Raw genomic sequence first — 20,937 nt, 5'->3', positions numbered from 1 at the left:
ATGGTTTAAATAAATGATACATGGAAAGTATTCATGTCTCAATCTGTGCTGGAAAAAGAATCCTAGCAAATGATAGCTAGGAATATATTCTGACCCTCTCAACCAACAGGAAAGAGTGGTTTGTCTACAGCACTTACCCATTTCATGTGGAATTTCATGGCACAAGATAGCGATTGTCGTGGTCACTCCTGACTCACAGGAAGATGAGAAGGCCGCTCCTATCACTAGGCCGTCGGCGAAGTTATGCAGGCTGTCCCCAACCAGTATCATCACCGCTAACAAGCTAATGGCTTTGCCTATGGAACAAAAAAAAAAAAAAAAAAAAGTGTGAGAAGCATTTCTGGTGCTATGTGTTTCAGGGAATCCTTCAAGTACGACCACCTTTCCCATCCACTCTTTTTTTTTTTTGACAGGCAGAGTGGATAGTGAGAGAGAGAGAGAGAGACAGAGAGAAAGGCCTTCCTTTTTGCTGTTGGTTCACCCTCCAATGGCTGCTGTGGCCAGCGCATCGCGCTGATCCGAAGCCAGGAGCCAGGTGCTTCTCCTGGTCTCTCATGCGGGTGCAGGGCCCAAACACTTGGGCCATCCTCCACTGCCTTCCCGGGCCATAGCAGAGAGCTGGCCTGGAAGAGGGGCAATCAGGACAGAATCCGGTGCCCCAACCGGGACTAGAACCCGGTGTGCCAGCGCCGCAAGGTGGAGGACTAGCCTGCCAAGCCACGGCGCCAGCCATCCCATCCACTCTTGATAGTCTCATGCTGCATCTAATTAAATCACCCACTATGTTTCAGCTTTCAAAATATGTGGGACTCATGCTTGAACATATGGCCACTGTTTTCCTAACTGGTCTGCTACAAGGGGTCTCCAGAAAGCTTGTGGAAATGCGTAGTATGAAGAGCTACCATGCAGAGTTTCCAAAAAAATTTTGTACCAACATAAACTTACCTTTTAATTCGATTTCCATAAACTTTACATTCCCACATAATGAGATAAATTATATGCTAGGATTCATTATTACCTTATCCACTTATGCAAAAAGAAGAAAATACAAACTATGTTACAACTTCCCAAAATACAAGTGATGTTTCCATCCATGGGATTGAAATGAATTTTAAATTACTGTTGGGGCCAGCACTGTGGTGCAGCAGGTTAATCCTCTGCTGTGGCGCCAGCATCCCATATGGATGCTGGTTCTAGTCCCGGGTGCTGTTCTTCCAATCCAGCTCTCTGTTGTGGCCTGGGAAAGCAGTAGAAGATGACTCAAATGCTTGGGCCCCTGCACCCGCATTGGAGATTAGAAAGAAGCACCTGGCTCCTGGCTTCGGATCAGTGCAGCTCTGGCCGTTGAGGCCATTTGGGGAATGAACCAACAGAAGGAAGAGTTTTCTCTCGTCTCTCCCTCTCACTGTCTGTAACTCTACCTCTCAAATAAATAAATAAAATCTTTAATAAAAATTAAAATAAAATACTGTTAGAACCATGCTGTAGTCTGAATATTTGTGTCCACATCCAAATTCACGTACTGAAACTTATTCCCCTGAAGTAATGGCAATGGGAGGGGGGGCCTTTGGCAGGTGATTAGGTAATGAGGGTGGAGCCCTATGGAGTGGGATTAGTGCCCTTACTGAGAGTGACATGAGAGCTCTCTTGTCCCTTCCATCATTTGCGGACACAGCAAGTGGGCGCCTTCTAGGACCCAGACAGTGGGTCCTTTACCACACACACTGATCTTGGACTTCCAAGCTGCAGAACTATGAGAAGTAAACTTCTTTTGTTTATTAGCTACCAGGCTAAGTTAGTAGTTCATTATGGCAGCCTGAACAGGTCAGGACAAACCACCCTGCTGAACGTCATTATCATGGAGCGTGCTTTCCAAAACCATTCTCTCAACCAGACTGTCCCCAAGTCAGTCTGCTGAGTGCAGCTTTTGCCATCGTGTGACCACCAGGCTTCCCTTTGCTAATGACTCTCCCAAACTCACTCTTCACCTTGACCACAAAGGAACCACAACCAACTCTTGTGGTTAGCTTTTGGAACAATTACTCAGTGTTCTGGTCTTTTTGTAAAATAACTTTCAGTGCCCCAGCAGAGAAAAGAAACAGAAGCTTCTGTTTTCATGGAGTTCTATTATATAATGCACATTATCTAATTAGGAGAGAGTCAATGAAATAATTTCAATCATAATTGGGTTCAAGTTTTTAATGGACAGAATTTCTGTTTTGAAAACCCCACATTATATGTTATAACTCAATTAGAGTTGAATGACTAACAGAGAGAGCATTTTGAGGATAACACTGCTAGAACTGCCCAGGTAGACCATGTAATATAAAGTCATAAATCAACTGTCATGGCCTAAAGCTTCATGATTTATTCAGCTGAATGCATATTGGGCTGTGGGACAGGTTTAAGCAGTCACTGTGGTTACTGTTAGAACCGAACATGTTATTATACTGATCGTACTTAATAGAAATAGAAAAAGTTACTTCTTGGTTTCTAATCGTTACCTGGTCTACGACTACAGAGAGATTATAATTTGGTTGTTTTTCATCTGGGGAATATGATTTGGATCATTGTATATTATGTATCATAAAACAAATCTCTTCTGTAAACAGCAGATACAGCCCAGATTATCAGCCAGGAGATAGCTATCTTGACTGTGGTGCTAATGTGTCCCATGCATTTTATTTCTAAAACATCGTGCTTATTTACATATATCACTGTAGAACTGATTTATATCCTTCTTGTGGCTTACTAATTCATTTTATTTCTTTCTAAAAATAAGCAGACTTCAAGTAACAGACACAAAAACACAGTTACTGGGTTCAGAGACTTCTTATTTGTATTGCCTGGAAGTTCTCAGAGCCCAACAGCTACCAGGCCACTTGGCTGCTTCTGCCAATTTTCAGAAATAAAGATCCCCTTTGTGAAAAGAACTTTTCAGAAAAATTTGAACTGACACATTTGACAACATCAGAACATGCAAATACAACTGTGATTTCCATACACCTACATGTAGTTTTGATACAATAGAATACGGGGATCGTCAAAAAGGTCATGGAAAATGTGTATAATGAAAAGACTGTGCAGGGATTCTAATTTTTTTGAACCAAAATAAATGTAACTTTTAACTTCATTTTCATGAACTTTTAAAAGTACTCTGGTATATTCAAATGGAAGACTTTTACCCTTAAACTTCTTGCTGGGAAACAAAGTGGTCTATCTTTCGCTGACTGTTTTTTTATGAACTCTATGTGTTTCTAAATGTCAGATCATGGACATGTAACAAGCCACTAGGCAAATAGACACATTTGCATGGAAGCTACCAAGAATACATTGTGCATATTTTAAAAGGTAATTTAAATATTATTCAGTGGAATATGAGTATTCACTGGTAGTTGAATGTATGCTATGCATTACAAAATTATTCATAGTATTTTACCTTTGTTCACACACCTGGCAGTTACACTGAGTTCCACATTTCTGAACTATCAGAAGATTTCCATGGTGCAACTTGGGCTAGAATTAAAATAGCTTTGTTTTTTTGTTTATTTAAATCAGACCATGGATGGGATTTTTGCATTCTGTCTTTTGAAACACGAGTTCTAGCAATGAGGTAATACAAAGCAAGTAATCAAATATCTGAAGCTAATTCAAGATGTTTCTGGCAAAAAAGAGGACTTGAATTATCTAATTTGCATCTGTTCTGTAATCATGCTGTATGCCAAGCTGCATATCTGAAACAGGAAGATACAAGGCCTAGCAGCTATTTGAATGAGGCCATCAGTGCTCCCTGTCTAGCTTCCGTTCTCTGCTCCCAGTTTCACTTGACTTACCATTTCTTTTATTTTCTTTCAGAAATGAAAGCAATTGGGTTGCAGGCCTACTGTTTGTCAGGCATGCTAAATTACTCCTGGACTTAAAAATTTAGAAGGAAAATATTATTAACAATGTCTTGAGAGAAGAATTGGACAGGATATGTAATTACTTATTTTCAAGCAAATAAATGACATGAGTTAACTTATCTAAAACAGAACAATTTGTATTAGTTCTTATTAATACACATCTTTATATCCTCAACTACAGTTCTAGGGATAAAGATTATTCTTATTTTATTTTCCAGTGCAAACACAATGCCTAAAACACAGGTCTTCAAACATTTTTGGAATGAATGTGAGAGAATGCACAATGTATGCATGTTATCTGATTGCAAAGACACTACTGATCCATTAGCACCTTTTCAGTTCCTCAGTGTTGGAGCTCACAAACTACAGTATTCCAGGCAGTGACTTAACCACTCTAGCAAGCGGTTACTTCATTTGTGTAGTTCATATAGTACTTACTCTGATTTTGTTAAATTGGAAGAGAACTGATTGAGATAATATGTAATCTGTGTCAAGTGTTTCTCAATTCAGTACATGGTAGTCAACGGTATTGGGTAGCTCTCCTACTAATAGTAGGGTGGGAATAAGTAGTCAGGACGGCCTGCCATTAAAACAGTGTCACAAGAGGATGACATTCACTAGAAGAGTGGGGCAGGGATTCAAGAGTAATGTGAAAACAGAATGGACAAAAGAAAAAATTTCAAAGAAAGAATTAATCAGAAACAAACAAAAAGGAATAAAATCCTATTCAAAACTGATAAGTTAAATTCAGATAAAGGAGCTGATGCTGTGGCATAGTAGGTTAAGCCTTGGCCCCTGATGCTGGCATCCCATGTGGACGCCGGTTCTAGTCCCTGCTGCTCCACTTCCAATCCTGCTCCCTGCTTATGGCCTGGGAAAGCAGTATAAGATGGCCCAAGTGCTTGGGCCCCCGCACCCGCGTGGGAGACCTGGAAGAACCTCCTGGATCCTGGCTTTGGCCTGGCCCAGGCCCAGCCATTAGAACCATTTGGGGAGTGAAACAGTAGATGGAAGATCTTTCTTTCTATCTCTCCCTCTCTAACTCTGCCTCTCAAAAAAACGAATAAAATCATTAAAAATAAGTAAATATACAAAATATTTTTAAAAAGAAAATAGCAGCTTTGGGGGCAGTTTTGTGGCACAGAGGGTTAAGCCACCAGCAGATCCAGCTCCCTGCCAATGTGTGTGGGGAAGGAGCAGGTGTACTTGTCCCCTGCCACCTATGTAGGAGATCCAGATGGGGTTTCTGGCTCCTGGCTTCCTCTTGGCCCAGCCCCACTGTGGGGAGTGAATCAGCAGATGGAAGATCTCTGTCTCTCCTCCTCTTTCTCTGTCACTCTGCCTTTCAAATATATAAATAAATCCCTGAAAAAAAGTAGTCTTGATAACCACATCTGCATTTATACTAATTGAAGTTTGCAGAGAATCAGTGTTACACAGTTGAGGAAAACAGCATTTTAAAGAATAGAGTCAAGTTAATATAAATGTGTGGTATTTTTGAAAGACAGATGAAAATATGTCTATTGAAAACATTAAAAAAAGTTTTTAATAATGAAACATGAAGAGTCTTCCCAAAAATCCATGAAATGTATATTAGGAAAAACTATGCAAGAATTTCAAAATTTTCTGCACTAAAATAAACTTACCTACGAATTCCATTTCTCCATGAAGCTCTTGACGTCCTCCATACATACCAAATATGAAATTTTTATGGTTTTCATTTTTTAAAAAAGATTTATTTATTTATTCGAAAATCAGAGTGAGAGAGAGAGGTCTTCCATGTGCTGGTTCACTCCCCAGTTGGCCACAATGGCTGCAGCTGCACTGATTCGAAGCCAGGAGCTTCTTCCGGGTCTCCCACATGGGTGCAGGGGCCCAAGGACTTGGGCCATCTTCTACTTCTTTCCTAGGCCATAGCAGAGAGTTGGATCGGAAGTGGAGCAGCTGGGACTAGAACCAGCACCCATATGAGATCCTGGCACTGCAGGCGGCAGCCTTGCCCACTACTCCACAGTGTCAGCCCCAAAATCTATATGGTTTTCACACATACATTTTATAACAGAAATAATCTTATTCTATTGCATTTTCTACATTTAAAGTTTGGTTTTTCAAAATTTATACTCACATTTTCTGTTGGAGGCTGTCATACTGCTTATAGGAATTTCAGCTGCCTGTGAATCTTCTGGGCCTTTCTGTTTTAAATTAAGAAAACAACTGATGTAAGATAAGCAATAGTTATCATTGTGTTGAAAAATGAAGTGTGAAGAATTTTGTTGATTTTTAAAAGATACTTTAATACTCCAGATGTATATTAGTATTATGAAATTTCATGAGCAATGTACAATGTGGAATTGAAAGTGAACAGAGCATACATTTATTACTATCTACATATAGAAGAAAACAGTACTTCTCTATAGATCAGAATCTTCCACTCTCTGTCTCACTGTCTAACTCTGCCTGTCCAAAAAAAAAAAAAAAAAAAAAAAAAAAGGATACCAGTTAGGATACCCACGTCTTGTTTTTGAATATCTGGGTTTTTACTCAGCTCTATTTCCTGCTGGGAGGTAGCCAGTAATGAATCAAATATTTGGGTCCCTGCTACGCATTTGGGAGATCTGTGCTGAGTTCTTGGCTCCTGGCTTCAGCCTGCCTTAGCCCCAGCTGTTGTGGTCATTTGGGGAGTAAATAAGAAGATGGGAGCTCTATCTATCTGTCTCTCCAATAACATTAAAAAATTTAAGTAGATAAACAGATTTACAAAAGACAAATATAAGTAGATTTAACATTTCCTTCAACCATATAATACAGAAGTGAAATTCGGAACTTGCTTTCTCTGTTAAGATTCCATAATTTTATTTCACACAGTGATTTCTAGTACAGTTTCTGAGACAATTCTCTATAACTAAGACTTTTGATCTGCTTTACAGATCTAGTAAATGTGTCCTCTTTAAAAGATTTTATTTATTTATTTGAGAGGTAGAGTTATAGATAGTGAGAGGGAGAAACAGAGAGAGAGGTCTTCCATCCGCTGGTTCACTCCCCAAATGATCACAATGGCCGGAGCTGAGCTGATCCGAAGCCAGGAGCCAGGAGTTTCCTCCAGGTCTCCCACATGGGTGCAAGGGCACAAGGTCTTGGGTCATCTTCTGTTGCTTTCCCAGGCCATAGCAGAGATCTGGAGAGGAAGAGGAGCAGCCGGGACTAGAACCTGCTGGCACCCATATGGGATGCCAGTGCCACAGGTGGAGGATTAACCTACTGCGCCACAGCATCAGCCCCCAAATGTGTCCTTTTAAAAACAGATTTTGACCATTCTAACACCCAACGTTGTGGAACCATTGACAAAAATTCAGTGTGAGATATAAGAACTTTTTATGAAAAAGAGAGCAAAATTAAAGTTCAGTATAAGACCAGCAGTAGCTCTGCAAATGATGTAATAATGATAGGCTGTGTTTAGAAAAGGATCACTAGGAAGTAAGCACAGACCTGTGGGATAGAGTTAGCAAAGGAAGGACACAGGCCTTCTGCCTGAAGCCGGGTGGAACCAGAAACAAGAACAATGCAACCCCTTTATGTTGCATCCAAAGCCCAGCTATAATCAAAATGCTCTATAGTTTTATTTAAAGACATGAGTTCAAATATTTATTCTAGGACTTTTTTTTAAAGTTCTCCAGAAATTTATTCTTCTAAGATTAATTATTAACCTTGGCAAGGATTTGTACATTCCAAACAAAATATAGTTGAAACATCATTTAACATGGCATAAAAAACCATGAAATACTTAGGGATATTACAAAATTATGGATGATATCTATGCTGAAAATAAGCAATAATGAAAGACAATCCAAATCAATAGAAAAATACACCTTGGTAAGAACATCAGTAAGATGTCAATTCCTCCGAAATTCATCTATGTATTAACTGCATCCCACATCTCAGCATCCATCTGGGTTTTGAGATGCTGTTTCTTCACTTGATTACAGTTCGCTAGAAAGGTGCACCCTGGAGGCAGCAGATGATGGCTTAAGTAGTTGGAAGCTGAATCTACTTGGGAGAACAGGATTGAGTTTCCTGTTTCTGGCTTCAGCCTGTGCCAGCCCCTACTGTTGCAGGTGGGAGTATGGGAGCGAAAGAGGGTGGGTGGGAAGTATCACTATGTTCTTAAACCTGTATATATGGAATATATGAAGTTTGTATAACGTAAATAAATTTTTAAAAATCAGTGAATTGAAGCTCTGTTTCCTTGCCTTCTCCCTCCCACCTCTCAAATAAATTAATATTTTTATTTTTATTTATTTTTTTATGAGACTTAAGACCTTATTCTAGGAATTTTTTAAAAAACCACATGTTGTCTTACTCTGTAAAGAAATGTGGAAGCGGCCGGCGCCGTGGCTCAACAGGCTAATCCTCCGCCTTGCGGCGCCGGCACACCGGGTTCTAGTCCCGGTCGGGGCACCGATTCTGTCCCGGTTGCCCCTCTTCCAGGCCAGCTCTCTGCTGTGGCCAGGGAGTGCAGTGGAGGATGGCCCAAGTGCTTGGGCTCTGCACCCCATGGGAGACCAGGAGAAGCACCTGGCTCCTACCATCGGAACAGCGCGGTGCGCCGGCCGCAGCGCGCTACCGCGGTGGCCATTGGAGGGTGAACCAACGGCAAAAGGAAGACCTTTCTCTCTGTCTCTCTCTCTCTCACTGTCCACTCTGCCTGTCAAAAAATTAAAAAAAAAAAAAAAAAAAAAAAAAAAAAAAAGAAATGTGGAAGCAAACACATAAGACTCTTGTTGGTTGGGGAGAATGGTGAATTCTCCTCTTTCAACCCATACATCCCTTAAGAAAATAAAAAAGGAAACTGAACTCATCAAAATTCATATGATTTCTGTTTTGCTTTAGGTTGATCTTGAAGCTTAAACAGCAAGAGGCATGGTGAATTTATTAGTGATCTAGAGTGTTCAAATAGCTCACAACTCACTAAATCAGCTTCCAGGATTGATCCATGTGCACTGTGGGCCCCTGGAACTTTCATTCAAACATGAGGAACAAAGCCAACATTAAAGTGATTTTTAAACTAATCTGAGCCTGAATTTATTTTCTTTCAAACCACATTTAAAATATCTAAGCAATAAATTCAGAAAACTTTTAAAATCGTTTTAAAGGAGCATTTTTGGTGGTGGTGTCCATATGTGTTCTGCTAGACCTGCAATCCACTGCTATGTTAGTGCCTCAGGAACAGTTTATTTACATCTACTTAGCTGGGCATCTGTCCCTGAATTGTGAACCCTCTACCCCGAGGCCACTGTTTACTGGAGGCAAGTTTTCTAATTATATATTACTTCAAAATCTGTCCTGTACCTATGTTTTACAAACTAGACTGGAAACATTGTTTTGAATTTGATTGGAAATTGTGTCTTGAGAATATGGAACATTCCATTGTAGAAAATTCAGTATAATCCGAATAACTGAAGGCACTGTTATGAACCATCAGCTAAATCAGCCAAATTAGTTCCTTCTACATTATGAAGTGAAAGGCCAGTCCTGGATACACTAACTAATCCTTGGCTCAGTATCTGCTTTCATATCTAGTCTCCACTCAGGATCATTCAGAGTGGAAACACTAAAGTTAATTCATTTGTCAACACTCATAAACTTATAAAAATGATTAAGAACATGTCTATTAAATCAATCTGATCCATACATGTTTTAAAGTGATGAAGATAGCAATGAGAGGTCATTTTTCTGCTTAAAATAGATTTCAGTTGCTTGGTAAAATTTCAAACAGTGTTCATCAGGGTCAAGAACAGGCAAATCATGAGTGGATTCTATTCTATCCACCCTTCTGATTTTCATCTGCTCACTGAGGAATAAAGGAAAGAAGGTAATCAAATCAACAAAACACTTCAAATAAGTCACCTACCAACTGGATCATTGAAGCAGATTTGCCTCTGCCTGACTGGTCACTTAATTCAGAGTTGAGTGTAACATGATGGGAATGCCCCACGTGCCCATTAACTGGTGACAGGCCCTGCTGGATGAAGATAGTTTAAAATTAGTGTGGAACCCAGAAGAACACAGATGTACATTTTGTTAATTCCATGGCTCTATTTACCATTTTGCTTACTGGCCAAAGCAATGGATGGCACAAAAATAGTGGTGAGAACATTTCTTCTTCATGTTTTCGAAAGATTTATTGATTTTATTTGAAAGGTTGAGTTAGCGAGAGATCTTCTATATGTTGGTTGACTCCCCCACATGGATGCAATGTCCAGGACTGGGCTAAGCCAAAGCCAGGAACCTGAAATTCCATCTGGGTCTCCCACGTGGGCAACAAGGGCCCAAGTACTTGGGCCATCTTCTGCTGCAGAGAACTGGATCAGAAGTGGAGCAGCTGAGACTCAAACAGGTGCTCATATGGGATGCAGTTGGCTTCTTCCTGCTGTGCCACAGCACTGGCCCCACGGGGAAATTTCATTATGATAAATGCTTGCTAAGAATGTCTCCTCTTGAAGAAGCACAAGCCTGCTCTGAAACATGATGCATGTTCAGAATGATTTAAGACGGCAGCATGAGAGGCCAGCGTTGTGGCACGGGGCGTGAGCCACAGTTTTGCAATGCAGGAGTTCCATATTGGAGCACTGATTAGAGTCCTCACTGTTCTGCTTCTGGTCCAGCTCCCTGATGATGCAGCTGTGTAGGCAGTGATGATGCTTGGTCCAAATATTTGAAGCTCCAGGCTCCCAGCTTTGGTGTGGACCAGTCCCAGCCATCATGACCATGTGGGGAGTGAACCAGCAGGTGAAATATCTCTCTCTCCCTCTCTATGTCACATTGCTTTACAAATAAATAACAAATATTTTAATGCAACTTCAAAAAGATCTACTTAAGATTCAAAGAGGCTGGAACAGTGGGAGTTTTATATTGTCTTTTTTATTTATTAAAATATTGTATTTTTTAAAAAAGATTGTATTTATAAAAAAGTTAAATTTTTAGTTCTTTCCCATGGAGATAACAGAATGATCATCAAACTGGTATTATACCCCGAGAAGACAAAAATAATATTTCCAGAAATGTATTCATCAATTAAAACATATTTCTCATACATTTTCATTTTTTTATTTTACTCAGTGTCATAGATCTTGAAACTAGATTCTTAAAACTCATTTCAAATTCCCTAACAAGCCCAGAGACAATCTAAATAAATTATGTTTTTGGGTGCTCAGAATTATTTCCACTTGCTTTCATCTGGGTTAGCTTTCTGACTTTTATGTATAAATTGATATGCTAGTGTTGTAAGTTAGTCTGCCAGGCTAAGAATGCTAATCTTCTGTGTATAAATGGAGATGTATTGTGGTTTTTTTTAATGCTTCCTGAGGTTAAAACTCCTTTTGTGGAGGTTCCCCAATTTTTAGGGTAGCTGTGAGGGAATCTGGCATTCCCAAGTTCCCATAGCAACCTAGTTTGAACCTCAGGCGAAAGAAATACTCTGTTTCATTAAAGGAGAGAGAGAGAGCGAGAGAGTAAGAGAGAGCGAGAGAGCCAGCATTTTACAAGGTATTATTGAAATCTATTTGCAATCTTAACCCATGTATTTTTGAGAAGTTGCAAGCATACAGAAAAGCACAGAGATTGTTGTGAATGTTCAGGCCCTCCTTTCCTAGATCCAACCATTATTTAGCATTTTTTACTCTTCCTGGTTTTATCATATTTCTATCTCTCTATCCATCCATAACTCATCTTATGTTTTGATGCATATAATCGAATTTTGAACAAATTTAAGAATTACAATAAATAGCAGGTGTCATATTTTTAAAAGGTTTCTAATGTTTGCCTTGGGCACAGGCTTTGTCTTTGGCTTGCCTGTTGTTACATGAAGAGTTCAAGTGCATGGGAATAAGCAGAAAACCACAGAGGACTACAGAGCCCCAGGCCTTGGCCAGGACAATTTGCTTTGTTATCATTTTCTGGAGTCTATTGCAAACATTTACCCTTTCTAACCATCCCACTAAACAGGTGAAGCTATTTTTTTTTTTTTTAAAGAAACATATCAGAGCAAAAGAGAAAGAACCCATAAATAAACCACACTGCTTTTTACATGTTAACATCCAGATAGATAGCCCTTAAGGCATTTGGAACTGGCTGAAAATCCCAGGAGAGCATTTCAGGCATGGAAAGCCAAGACACTGTGACAAAAAATAACCTACATGAAAGATCTCTGTGAGTGAGACCCCAGTGGAAAGAAGGGGCTATCAAAGAAGGATGTACTTTTCTGTGAAAGGAGTAGAGAACTTCCACTTTGCATATGGCCCTAAGTACTGACGGAGTCTGGGGACTCAAAAGGCTTCCATAGCCTAAGCAGCTCATGTCAGGAGCCTCAGGTGATCACTGACATCATACATAAGAGTGTCAATTGTTAAATCAACCACAGGAGTCACTGTGCACTTACTCCCCATGTTGGACCTCTTTCCTTAACGTGTTGTACCACAAGAATTAACGGTAAAACCTGTCTTCAAACAGTACTTTATACTTTGTCGGTCTGTGTGGGTCTAAACAGTGGAAATCTCTACTTAGTATAGAGTTGGTCTTCTGTATATAAAGTGAATTAAAAACAAATATTAATGAAAAATGGAATGGGAGAGAGAGAGTAGGAGGTGGGATAGGAGCAAGGGTGGGAGGGCGGGAATGGAGAGAAGAAATACTATATTCCTAAAAGCTATACATATGAAATTTGTAACCATTAAAAAAAAACCTTAAAAAAATCAACAAATTAAAAATCCAGATAGAAGTTTGTTAAATTATTCAAGCCAAAAAAGAATTGCTACAAATCAGGTTCATAAGTTTCTCGTTTTTGAGATTTTAAATGCTCATAATCTAGAAAATGCCAGGTAATGTGAATTTTCAAAGTTTTCTTTTGCTTGCTTTTTGGCTTTGGGTTAGAAAAGACATTCAAAATGCTGATTAGTAGCCAGGACAATGGACCCTTTTTTCCTCCAGATAAGAAAGAATGTGTTTCTGAGCTAATCAGAAGAAATTGAGGGCTTTAACAAGTACATTAACTAGCCAGCATAAGATATTTTTAAAAACTTTAAAACAATACTTACCTAGAACTTGCTAGGCAGAATGATCTGCAGGTCCTGAAGTCAGAGCTCCACCCCTTTCACAGATAAGTTCATCACTGTATCATCGCTTTTGAACAAGTACTTTTGAAATTAAAAAGGAACATTATAAAACCCAGAAGTCAAAGATCAGAAAGACTTAAAATATACCTTGGCATTTGGTGATACAAGAAGAATAAAACATTTCTCTATCAAGAAAAATCCATGGATGCCTCCAATTAACCCCAACAGTTTCCAAATATGACCTTTGCTTTCATGGGCGTGTCCAAACTCCAGGGCTTCCTGCTTATGTAAACCAAGAACCTTTAAAAAAGATGAAAGAAGGAAGGAAATTACTAAAAAAAAAAAAAAAAAAAAAAAGATTTATTTATCTATTGGAAAGAGTTGCAAAGAGGGAGGGAGAGACAAAGAGAGATCTTCTATCTGCTGGTTCACTCCCCAGATGACAGCAATGGCTGGGCCTGCACCAGGCCGGAGCCAGGAGTTTCTTCCAGCTAACCCACATGGGTGGCAGGGTCCAAGAATTTAGGCCATCTTCTACTGCTTTTCCCAGGCCATTAGGAGGGAGGAGGGGTGGAAGTGGAGCAGCCAGGAGAGGAATTGGTGCCCATGTGGAATACAAACATTGTAGGCGACAGCTTTACCTGCTACGCTACAATGCCAACCCCGGGAAATTATTTTTGATGACTTAAGTATAAAATAGTAGTCTGAGTATTGAATATATGATAAACTGAAATCATTCCAATCCTAGTTTGCTTCTAGGTATCAGTATTCCTACTGTGTGGTTTAATCAGGATCAAGTAAAATGTATCCTCTAGAAAATAAAGGAGAGCCTTAAATGGCTTGTGTTAATGAATAGAATGAAGCCTAAGATTTATTTTAGGCAGCAGTCTTCCTTTTCAAACATTCTCAATCCTTTGGCTAATTTTTTTCACAGGAGTTCAATTCTTATCTGATTGTATAGCAGTGCTTCATAAGATATTTATATATATATATGTATATATATAAATACAAATACATATATATATATATCCAGAACATTTTTAAGGGTATCTTCCATATATCCTTATTTATATATGTATATAAATCTAGAACACATATAAGGATATATTTCATCTGGGGTTTATTTTCCCATGCCCCATTGCAATTAAAGTAAAATATTCAGATAAGAAAGTCACCTAGCAGATTTTCCCCATTGAATGCATACTGTGTGATGAGCAATATAATAAGCTCTCAGGGACACAAAAAGATACAAAAAATGCACTGGGAATTTTCTTCTATTTTACTCATCACATTGATTCACCTAATGATTTCTTGTGAGCTACTAATTCATTTTATATCAGAATCCTTACCCAAGATAAGGCAGTTTGTGAAAGAGGTCAGTGCTTTCCAGATTTAAAATAGTACTACTGAACACTAAATTTTAAAAAAGAAAAGAAATCATGTCTATGAATTGTATGTACATATGTTCCTGCAAATGTATATATGTCCCCAGCACTTAATATGGTACTTTTAGAAGTTCATGGAAAATGGAATTAAATGATGTTTATTTTAGCATGAAAGGTTTTGCAAGCCATCATATGATGAGTCTTCAAAAAGTTCATGAAAATGTATATTATGAAAAAAAACTGCACAGATGTTAAACATTTTTGCACCAAAATAAACTTATTTTTAATTCCATTTTCCGTGAACTTTCTGAAATACCTTGGTCTCTGCACATGTGTGTATGTGTGTACATGTATGTTCACTTTAAAAAAATATTTTATTATTTATTTGAAAGGCAGATTTAGAGGGAAGGAGGGAGGGGGAGAGAGAGAGAGGAGAGACAAAGATCTTCCATCCTCTGGCTCACTCCCCAAATGGCCACAATGACCAGGCTGAAGCCAGGAGCTGGGAGCTTTTTCTGGGTCTCCCACACAGGTGCAAGGGACTCCAGGACTTGGTCCATCATCTACTGCTTTCCCAGATGCATTAGCAGGGAGCTGGCTTGGACAAGGAACAGCCAGTATTCGAACCAGTGCCCAAATGGGATCCCAGCACTGCAGGCCAGGGCTTTAACCCGCCTCACCACACTGGGTAAACAGTGTACCTGTTTCTTTTGATAAGGACATTAAAAGATACCCAGCTAATATTTGTCATTGCCATTATTTCACAGGAGAATGCTGTAATATAACAAAACAAAACCTGCAATCTCAAAATAAGATATGTATCTTTAGGTTAAATAAACTCAACTCATTAAGAAAAGAAATCATGACAATAACATTTTCCTCATTTCTACGCAAACCTTGGAGATCTCGCCATGGCTTACATTCAAGAGCCACTGATTTTTCTAGCTTTTCACTATACTTGTGCTTTTTAGTAACGTCGGTCCTCATCTTTCCCTGAGCAAAAAGCTGCCTTCTAAATTTCATGAAACCAAGCTAATCTTTCAAGTTCACCTCTGTAACATGCTCCACCCACCCCCAAGGCCCACCCTCACCCTCACCCTCACCACCCGGCCCTGGCTGTGTGCTCCCTCTCTGGCAGCCTTGCCATCCCTTTGCTGATCCCAGGCCCCTGGGCAGGAAACAGCTCGGCAGCCACCACCATGACCTAGCACAGGGCCCTGGCCATCGCCCCAAGCCAGCAATAAGCCCCGAAATATTTCCAGAAGATTAGATTATGAGGGAAATTAAAACTAATAAGGGTTTGCTGTGCTTCTCCAATGCTCACTCTGCCTTTTTCGGAACACTGAATAATTACTGAGCATCTAAGCAACAAGAGTGACCCTGGCAGAAACTGCCAGAGGATTATGGAAAATTTTAACATCTCAGGCTTTGCAAGTTGTGTGTCGGGGGTAGGGAGGTGGGGCGGATATCCTGAGTCTCTTGTCCTTATCCATCGTCAGCGATTTCAGGGGGAACACATAACGTCATCCGCAGAGCCTTCTGCCCCAGCTCTCACATCGCACGTCTTAGACCTGTCATTCCTGACAAATAGCAAGCCTCCCCGTGCTTCCCTCCGTTTTTCTTAGGGGAAATCTAGACAGGATTAGTTAGCAAAAAAGAGAAATGCATCCGGATAGCTCCAAAACAGAGGCATTGGTGATGGAACCACTGTGGAGGTGGCAGAGTTAAGGGTGAGAACAAGCGAAAATGGGGCCCCCGGCGCCCAGCAAGCCCCGATCACTACCACCCTCGGGGCCGAAGGGCAGAGGGAGGAAATGACATCAGGGAGGGGTGAGCTGGTCACAGCCCAGCAGCTACTTCTAGACCAGATGCCGAGCCAGGGCAGACAGTTCCCCGGCCTCTGCTCCTCCGGTGCTGGGTTTCCCACTGTGCCTCCCATTGAGTGAATGCAAACAGCCAGCCTGCAAGGGAGCAGAGGGGACAGAACATTCTGGAACAGAAGAGACAGCAGAGAAAGACAAAGAACGATCTGAGCGGGGTTGGGAGGAGACAAAGCTAAAAACAAAACTAGTACGATGTCTTTTAAGCTTATACTTTTCCATTTGCGGATGATTCTTACATATGCTTCTGGAATCTTTATTAACAGCAATCTGGGTCCGATCCCCTGTCTTTTCATTACTATTTCAACACTAGAAGAAATGAGTGGCAAAACCTAGTGTTTGGTCATCTCCTCTCCTACAAGGGCAGAAGTTTGGGGAAATAATAGTTCTTTCCAGAGACAACACCGGCCATCCCACTCCTCATTCAAGTTGCTGTAAACATTTTGCACGGGTACCTGCAGTGGTCGAACATCAAGAGAATTCAGACAGCTCCATCTGCAATGGAAAAGAGATTACCTGAGGGATAAGGTGCAGCAGGGCATCCCCAGACAGCGTCCCAACGGCCAAGCCCACAAAGAGCTGTAACACGAGGCTGTAGTTTTCCTCACAGCCATGGAAAAGGACCAGCGCCGTCCCCAGCATGGAGCCCAGCGTGAGAAGCGCCACCGCGACGGTGCTGTAGCCGTATTCTAAGTCAAAGGAGACCCCAAAGCCGTCAGTGCCACACGTTCTCCTCCATTCTTGCCTTCAGCAGAGAAAATGCTAGAACAATCTGTCTTATGCTAACAGCTGGTGGTGTTATATGGAGTCAAGGGTTGCAGATTTGGGGAAAAGAACGAACAGATTTGCTGTGGTCTGAATGTTTGTGACCCCGCTGGTACCCCCACAACTCCTGTGTTGAAGCCTCAGCCTCAAGGTGATCTTAGGAGGCGTGGCCCTTGGGAGGTGACTGGCTGAGAAGGGCCTGGTGGACGGGATTAGCGCCCTTGGAAGGGGCTAAACAGATCAGAGCTCACCGCCTCTACCCACTGAAAACACGGTGAGAAGGTACCACTCTGGGGGCCAGGATGCTGGTCTTCACCAGGAGTCGTGAACTTGGACTTCCAGACCCCAGAACTGTGAGAAATGCCTTTGTTTTTATCTAAGCCAGTTTAGATATTTTGTTAAAGAAAAAGACAGGACTGTAACCACATAACACCACTGATCTGAAGTTGCCCTGGATACCCACCCTGTACTAAAAAATCACTGTGGCAAGCATGGCCCTAGCTTACTTCCTACCGCACAGAAAGAAATTCCTGCTTGAAGGGCCACAGCATCCAGTGACAAGCAGTAGTAATCACATTTGGTTAAAGCTTTGAGAGCAGTGTTAGAGACAGCAGGTGGTCTGGCCTTGCTGCAGGCCAATGTTTGTATACAGAACAAGTATACACTTTGGAAGAACTGCCTTCAAAAGTTCTCAGAACTATTTGTAATGTCAGAAGTGCTTACTGGCCTCAATGACAAAAAATAAGTGATTTTATTGGTGAAAACTGGTCAATTAATATGTAATAGCTGATGATATAAATTTGAGCAGTCTATATTTCAAATTGCTTGCAGTAATTTCCACAAGCCTTTTTTCAAGCTATGAGCATTTAACCAAATTTTTTAGGCTTCCAGGTAGTAGTATTTTTACTATACAGAAAATATAACCTTCAAGATTATTCAAATAAAAGGAAATATATGAGGGGAAAGAGGTCAAGGAAGAGAACAGATGAAGAGCTAAGAAATAACTTTCAGAGACAAATGTCAATGACACAGGGCTAAAAGGTTCTTCCTGCTCCCACTTTCATACGGTTGCAGATGCTTGGCTTTCCATCTATTCAGAAATGACTAGCAAGCCATTGCAAATGGCGTACACACAACGAGGGAAAATAATTACAACATTCAAGCATCATTTTCTTTAGGGACCATATAAATGGTTTTTCTTTTTTTAACATTTTTTGAGGAATTTGTTAATAATTAGATTCTCAGGGTCACAGCAAATGCATCAGTAATTCAGTTATTCTAATATTTAAAACTTATTGAAGTTTCTAAGAAACTATACCCTTAAACTTGTAATAGTAGAAAAATCTTCCTTTCTCATCATCTTTGTATTTTTCTAGCATGTTTGCCATTTATATAAGATCATTTTAAATGTGGAGCTAGTTACATACTAAGTAGCTTGTGATTTTTAAGAGGATCTTTGTTAATATAAGTTCTAAATTATAAAGGAGTCTAATATTAAAATACTGTACCCAGAAGAGGCAAGAAACTTTCAAGTTTCCATTCCTCCTGCCACCACATACCCTGTCAACACTACAGAACTTCTTTAACATGGTTTAGAGTGAGGGGAAATGGAGAGTTTTTTTTTTTTTTAATTTATTGACTGATTTATTCAAAAGGCAATGAGAAGGAGGTCTTTCATCCCAGGGGATTCACTCCCCAAATGGCCATGACAGCAAGGACTGAGCCAGGCCAAAACCAGGAAGCAGAAACTCCATTCTGGTCTCCCAACATGGGCAGCATGGGTCCAAGTATGTGGGCCACCTTCCATTGCCTTCCCAAGCACATCGGCCACGAGGACTCGAACTGGCACCTACATGGGATGTAGACGTCACAGGTGGTGGCTTAACCCACTGCCCCACAACACTGGTGCTAAGAGAGTCTTTTTCAGCAGAGACTATCAGTTTAACAAAAAAGAAATACTCTAGAGGTCCAGTACACAATAATGTGAATACATTTCCCATCTCTGTAAAAATGAAGACTGTACAAATACAAATGGTTAAAATGGTAAGTTTCATATTGTATATTTTACAACTTAAAATTTTAAAATCTTTAAAAATAGGTTTGAATAGTCATGTCAGCATAGAGTTTTTTTTTCACTTTAATTTAGTAAAAATACACATGGTATGAAGATATCCCTAAAGATCTTCCACCTAGTTTTGCATCCCACTCCTTCCCAAATATATTCTATGTGGGATTGGCATTCATCTCAGCTAATTCATGGATTAAAGATATTTAAATTTTAACATGGCTACCTGGATGTCTAATAAAGTCAAAACCATCATCTGTTTTTATGGTGGTTACAAAATAAACCATAAAATGTCAAGAACTCACTGGGAAGGCCTGGTATCTTGGCACTCTGGGTTAAGCCAATAGTTGCATCTCATGCTGGAGAGCTGGCTTGGGTCCCAGCCACTCCACTTCTGATCCAGTTCCCAGCTAATGTGCCTGGGAAAGCAGCAGAAGATGATCCAAGAACTTGGGTCCCTACCACCCATATGAGAGACACACACTGAAGTTCTAGGTTTGGGCTTAAGCCTGACCCAGTTCTGGCTTTTGCTGCCATTTGGGGAGTGTACTAGTGATGGAAAATCTTTTTCTCCTGTCTCTTGCCCCATCTCTCTGTCACTCTTTCAAATAAATAAATCTTAAAAGAAAACAAAACAAAACACCTTACAAGGACACATCAAGGTATGGCATTTCCTAGGCAAAAGGCAAAGTTTCAAATTCAATTCTTTGACTCCTCCTTACTTTGTCCTATGGGCAGCTATAGTGTGATATTGATTCATAACTTCGGCGTCATAAAACCTCTTAAGATCTGGAGTCAGATTTCAGCTCCCCTCGTGTGGGAGGGACAGCCTGAAAACCATAACATCTGACTCCTATGTCCATCAAGTTCTTCTAATTGAGCCTAATTCCTATACAGGCACCGTGGTGTCTTGATTGGAGCCAAGGAACTTGTATAGAAGTGCTTTCTAAACATTTCCCATCATTTCAATAGAGCTTGACCTACCACTACATTCCTAGGCACTTCTGAGCAGCTCCCTTGCATAGGTCTGAAACCTGATTCATACATCACCATAATAATCTTTCCTGGAAACTCAATGGAAGGTGGCGCTAAGGAGTTGAGTTTCAGCATACTGAATTGTATTTTCTGGATGTCTCTGTTCCTCTCCTCCTTTATGCAACATCTTACACTCCCGCAATTTCAAAAGGCCAAAAAAGCCTTTCTCTTTAATTTACATAATGCAACATTTTAAATAAGAGAGCAATGTTTGTCTAGGTTCTTCAGTGAGTATGATCTGTTTAGGATTTTTGTTTTGTTTTGTTTTGGGTGGACCATTGCTTAGAAGGGTACAGAAGTTCTTTAGAAAAGAAACTGGAGCAAGAGTTTAGTCTAATGGTTAAACACGAGTCCCAGTTTGGAATACCTGGATGCAATTCTTGGCTCTGGCTCTGGACTCCAGCTTCTTCTAATACAGACCCTGGGAAGCTGTGGTGATGGCTCAAGTCATTGGGCTCCTGCCACCCGCTTGGGAGATGTGGTTGGCAGTACTGGTTCCTGGCTTTACCCCAACCCAATGCCTAGCCATTGCAGGTATTTGAAGACTAACCAGCAGATGGACTCTCTTCCAATAACTCTCCCTCTCAAACTGAAGAAAGAAAGGGTGGGGGGCAGGGCAGGGAGAGACAGACAGACACCAGGTAAAATTGTGTCCATAGATGTTAAGTTCCCAAAGCCTTTCCCCAGTGGCCTGTATCCACCAGGCACCATGCCAGGGGTAGAACATAAACACGCCCGTGGAAGCTTGGAGGTATCAGTTAGGTCTTCACCCGTTTTGTGAGTATCTGTGACTACCAG

At 40.5% G+C, this 20,937-nt stretch overlaps 1 protein-coding gene across 3 annotated transcripts in view; it reads right to left on the bottom strand.

The window, feature by feature from the left end:
* SLC39A12 (solute carrier family 39 member 12) overlaps window positions 1-20,937 on the bottom strand; it is a 69,329-nt gene that overhangs the window by 24,026 nt on the left and 24,366 nt on the right. The window contains exons 6-10 of one of the 3 annotated variants that reach the window (XM_062211357.1): window positions 16,791-16,963; window positions 13,157-13,309; window positions 9,811-9,921; window positions 6,028-6,094; window positions 138-296 (exon numbers count right to left, since the gene is read on the bottom strand). In XM_062211357.1, the coding sequence (XP_062067341.1) occupies window positions 138-296; window positions 6,028-6,094; window positions 9,811-9,921; window positions 13,157-13,309; window positions 16,791-16,963 (663 nt within the window). The remainder of the gene's footprint in view (window positions 1-137; window positions 297-6,027; window positions 6,095-9,810; window positions 9,922-13,156; window positions 13,310-16,790; window positions 16,964-20,937) is intronic. The other 2 variants (XM_062211358.1, XM_062211359.1) reach the window with 2 other exon arrangements.

The sequence above is a fragment of the Lepus europaeus genome, chromosome 14 (assembly GCF_033115175.1).
Source record: "Lepus europaeus isolate LE1 chromosome 14, mLepTim1.pri, whole genome shotgun sequence".
In the NCBI taxonomy this organism is placed as follows: domain Eukaryota; kingdom Metazoa; phylum Chordata; class Mammalia; order Lagomorpha; family Leporidae; genus Lepus; species Lepus europaeus.
The sequence above is the reverse complement of the archived record's forward strand: the minus strand, read 5'-3'. Positions and strand labels throughout refer to the sequence as shown.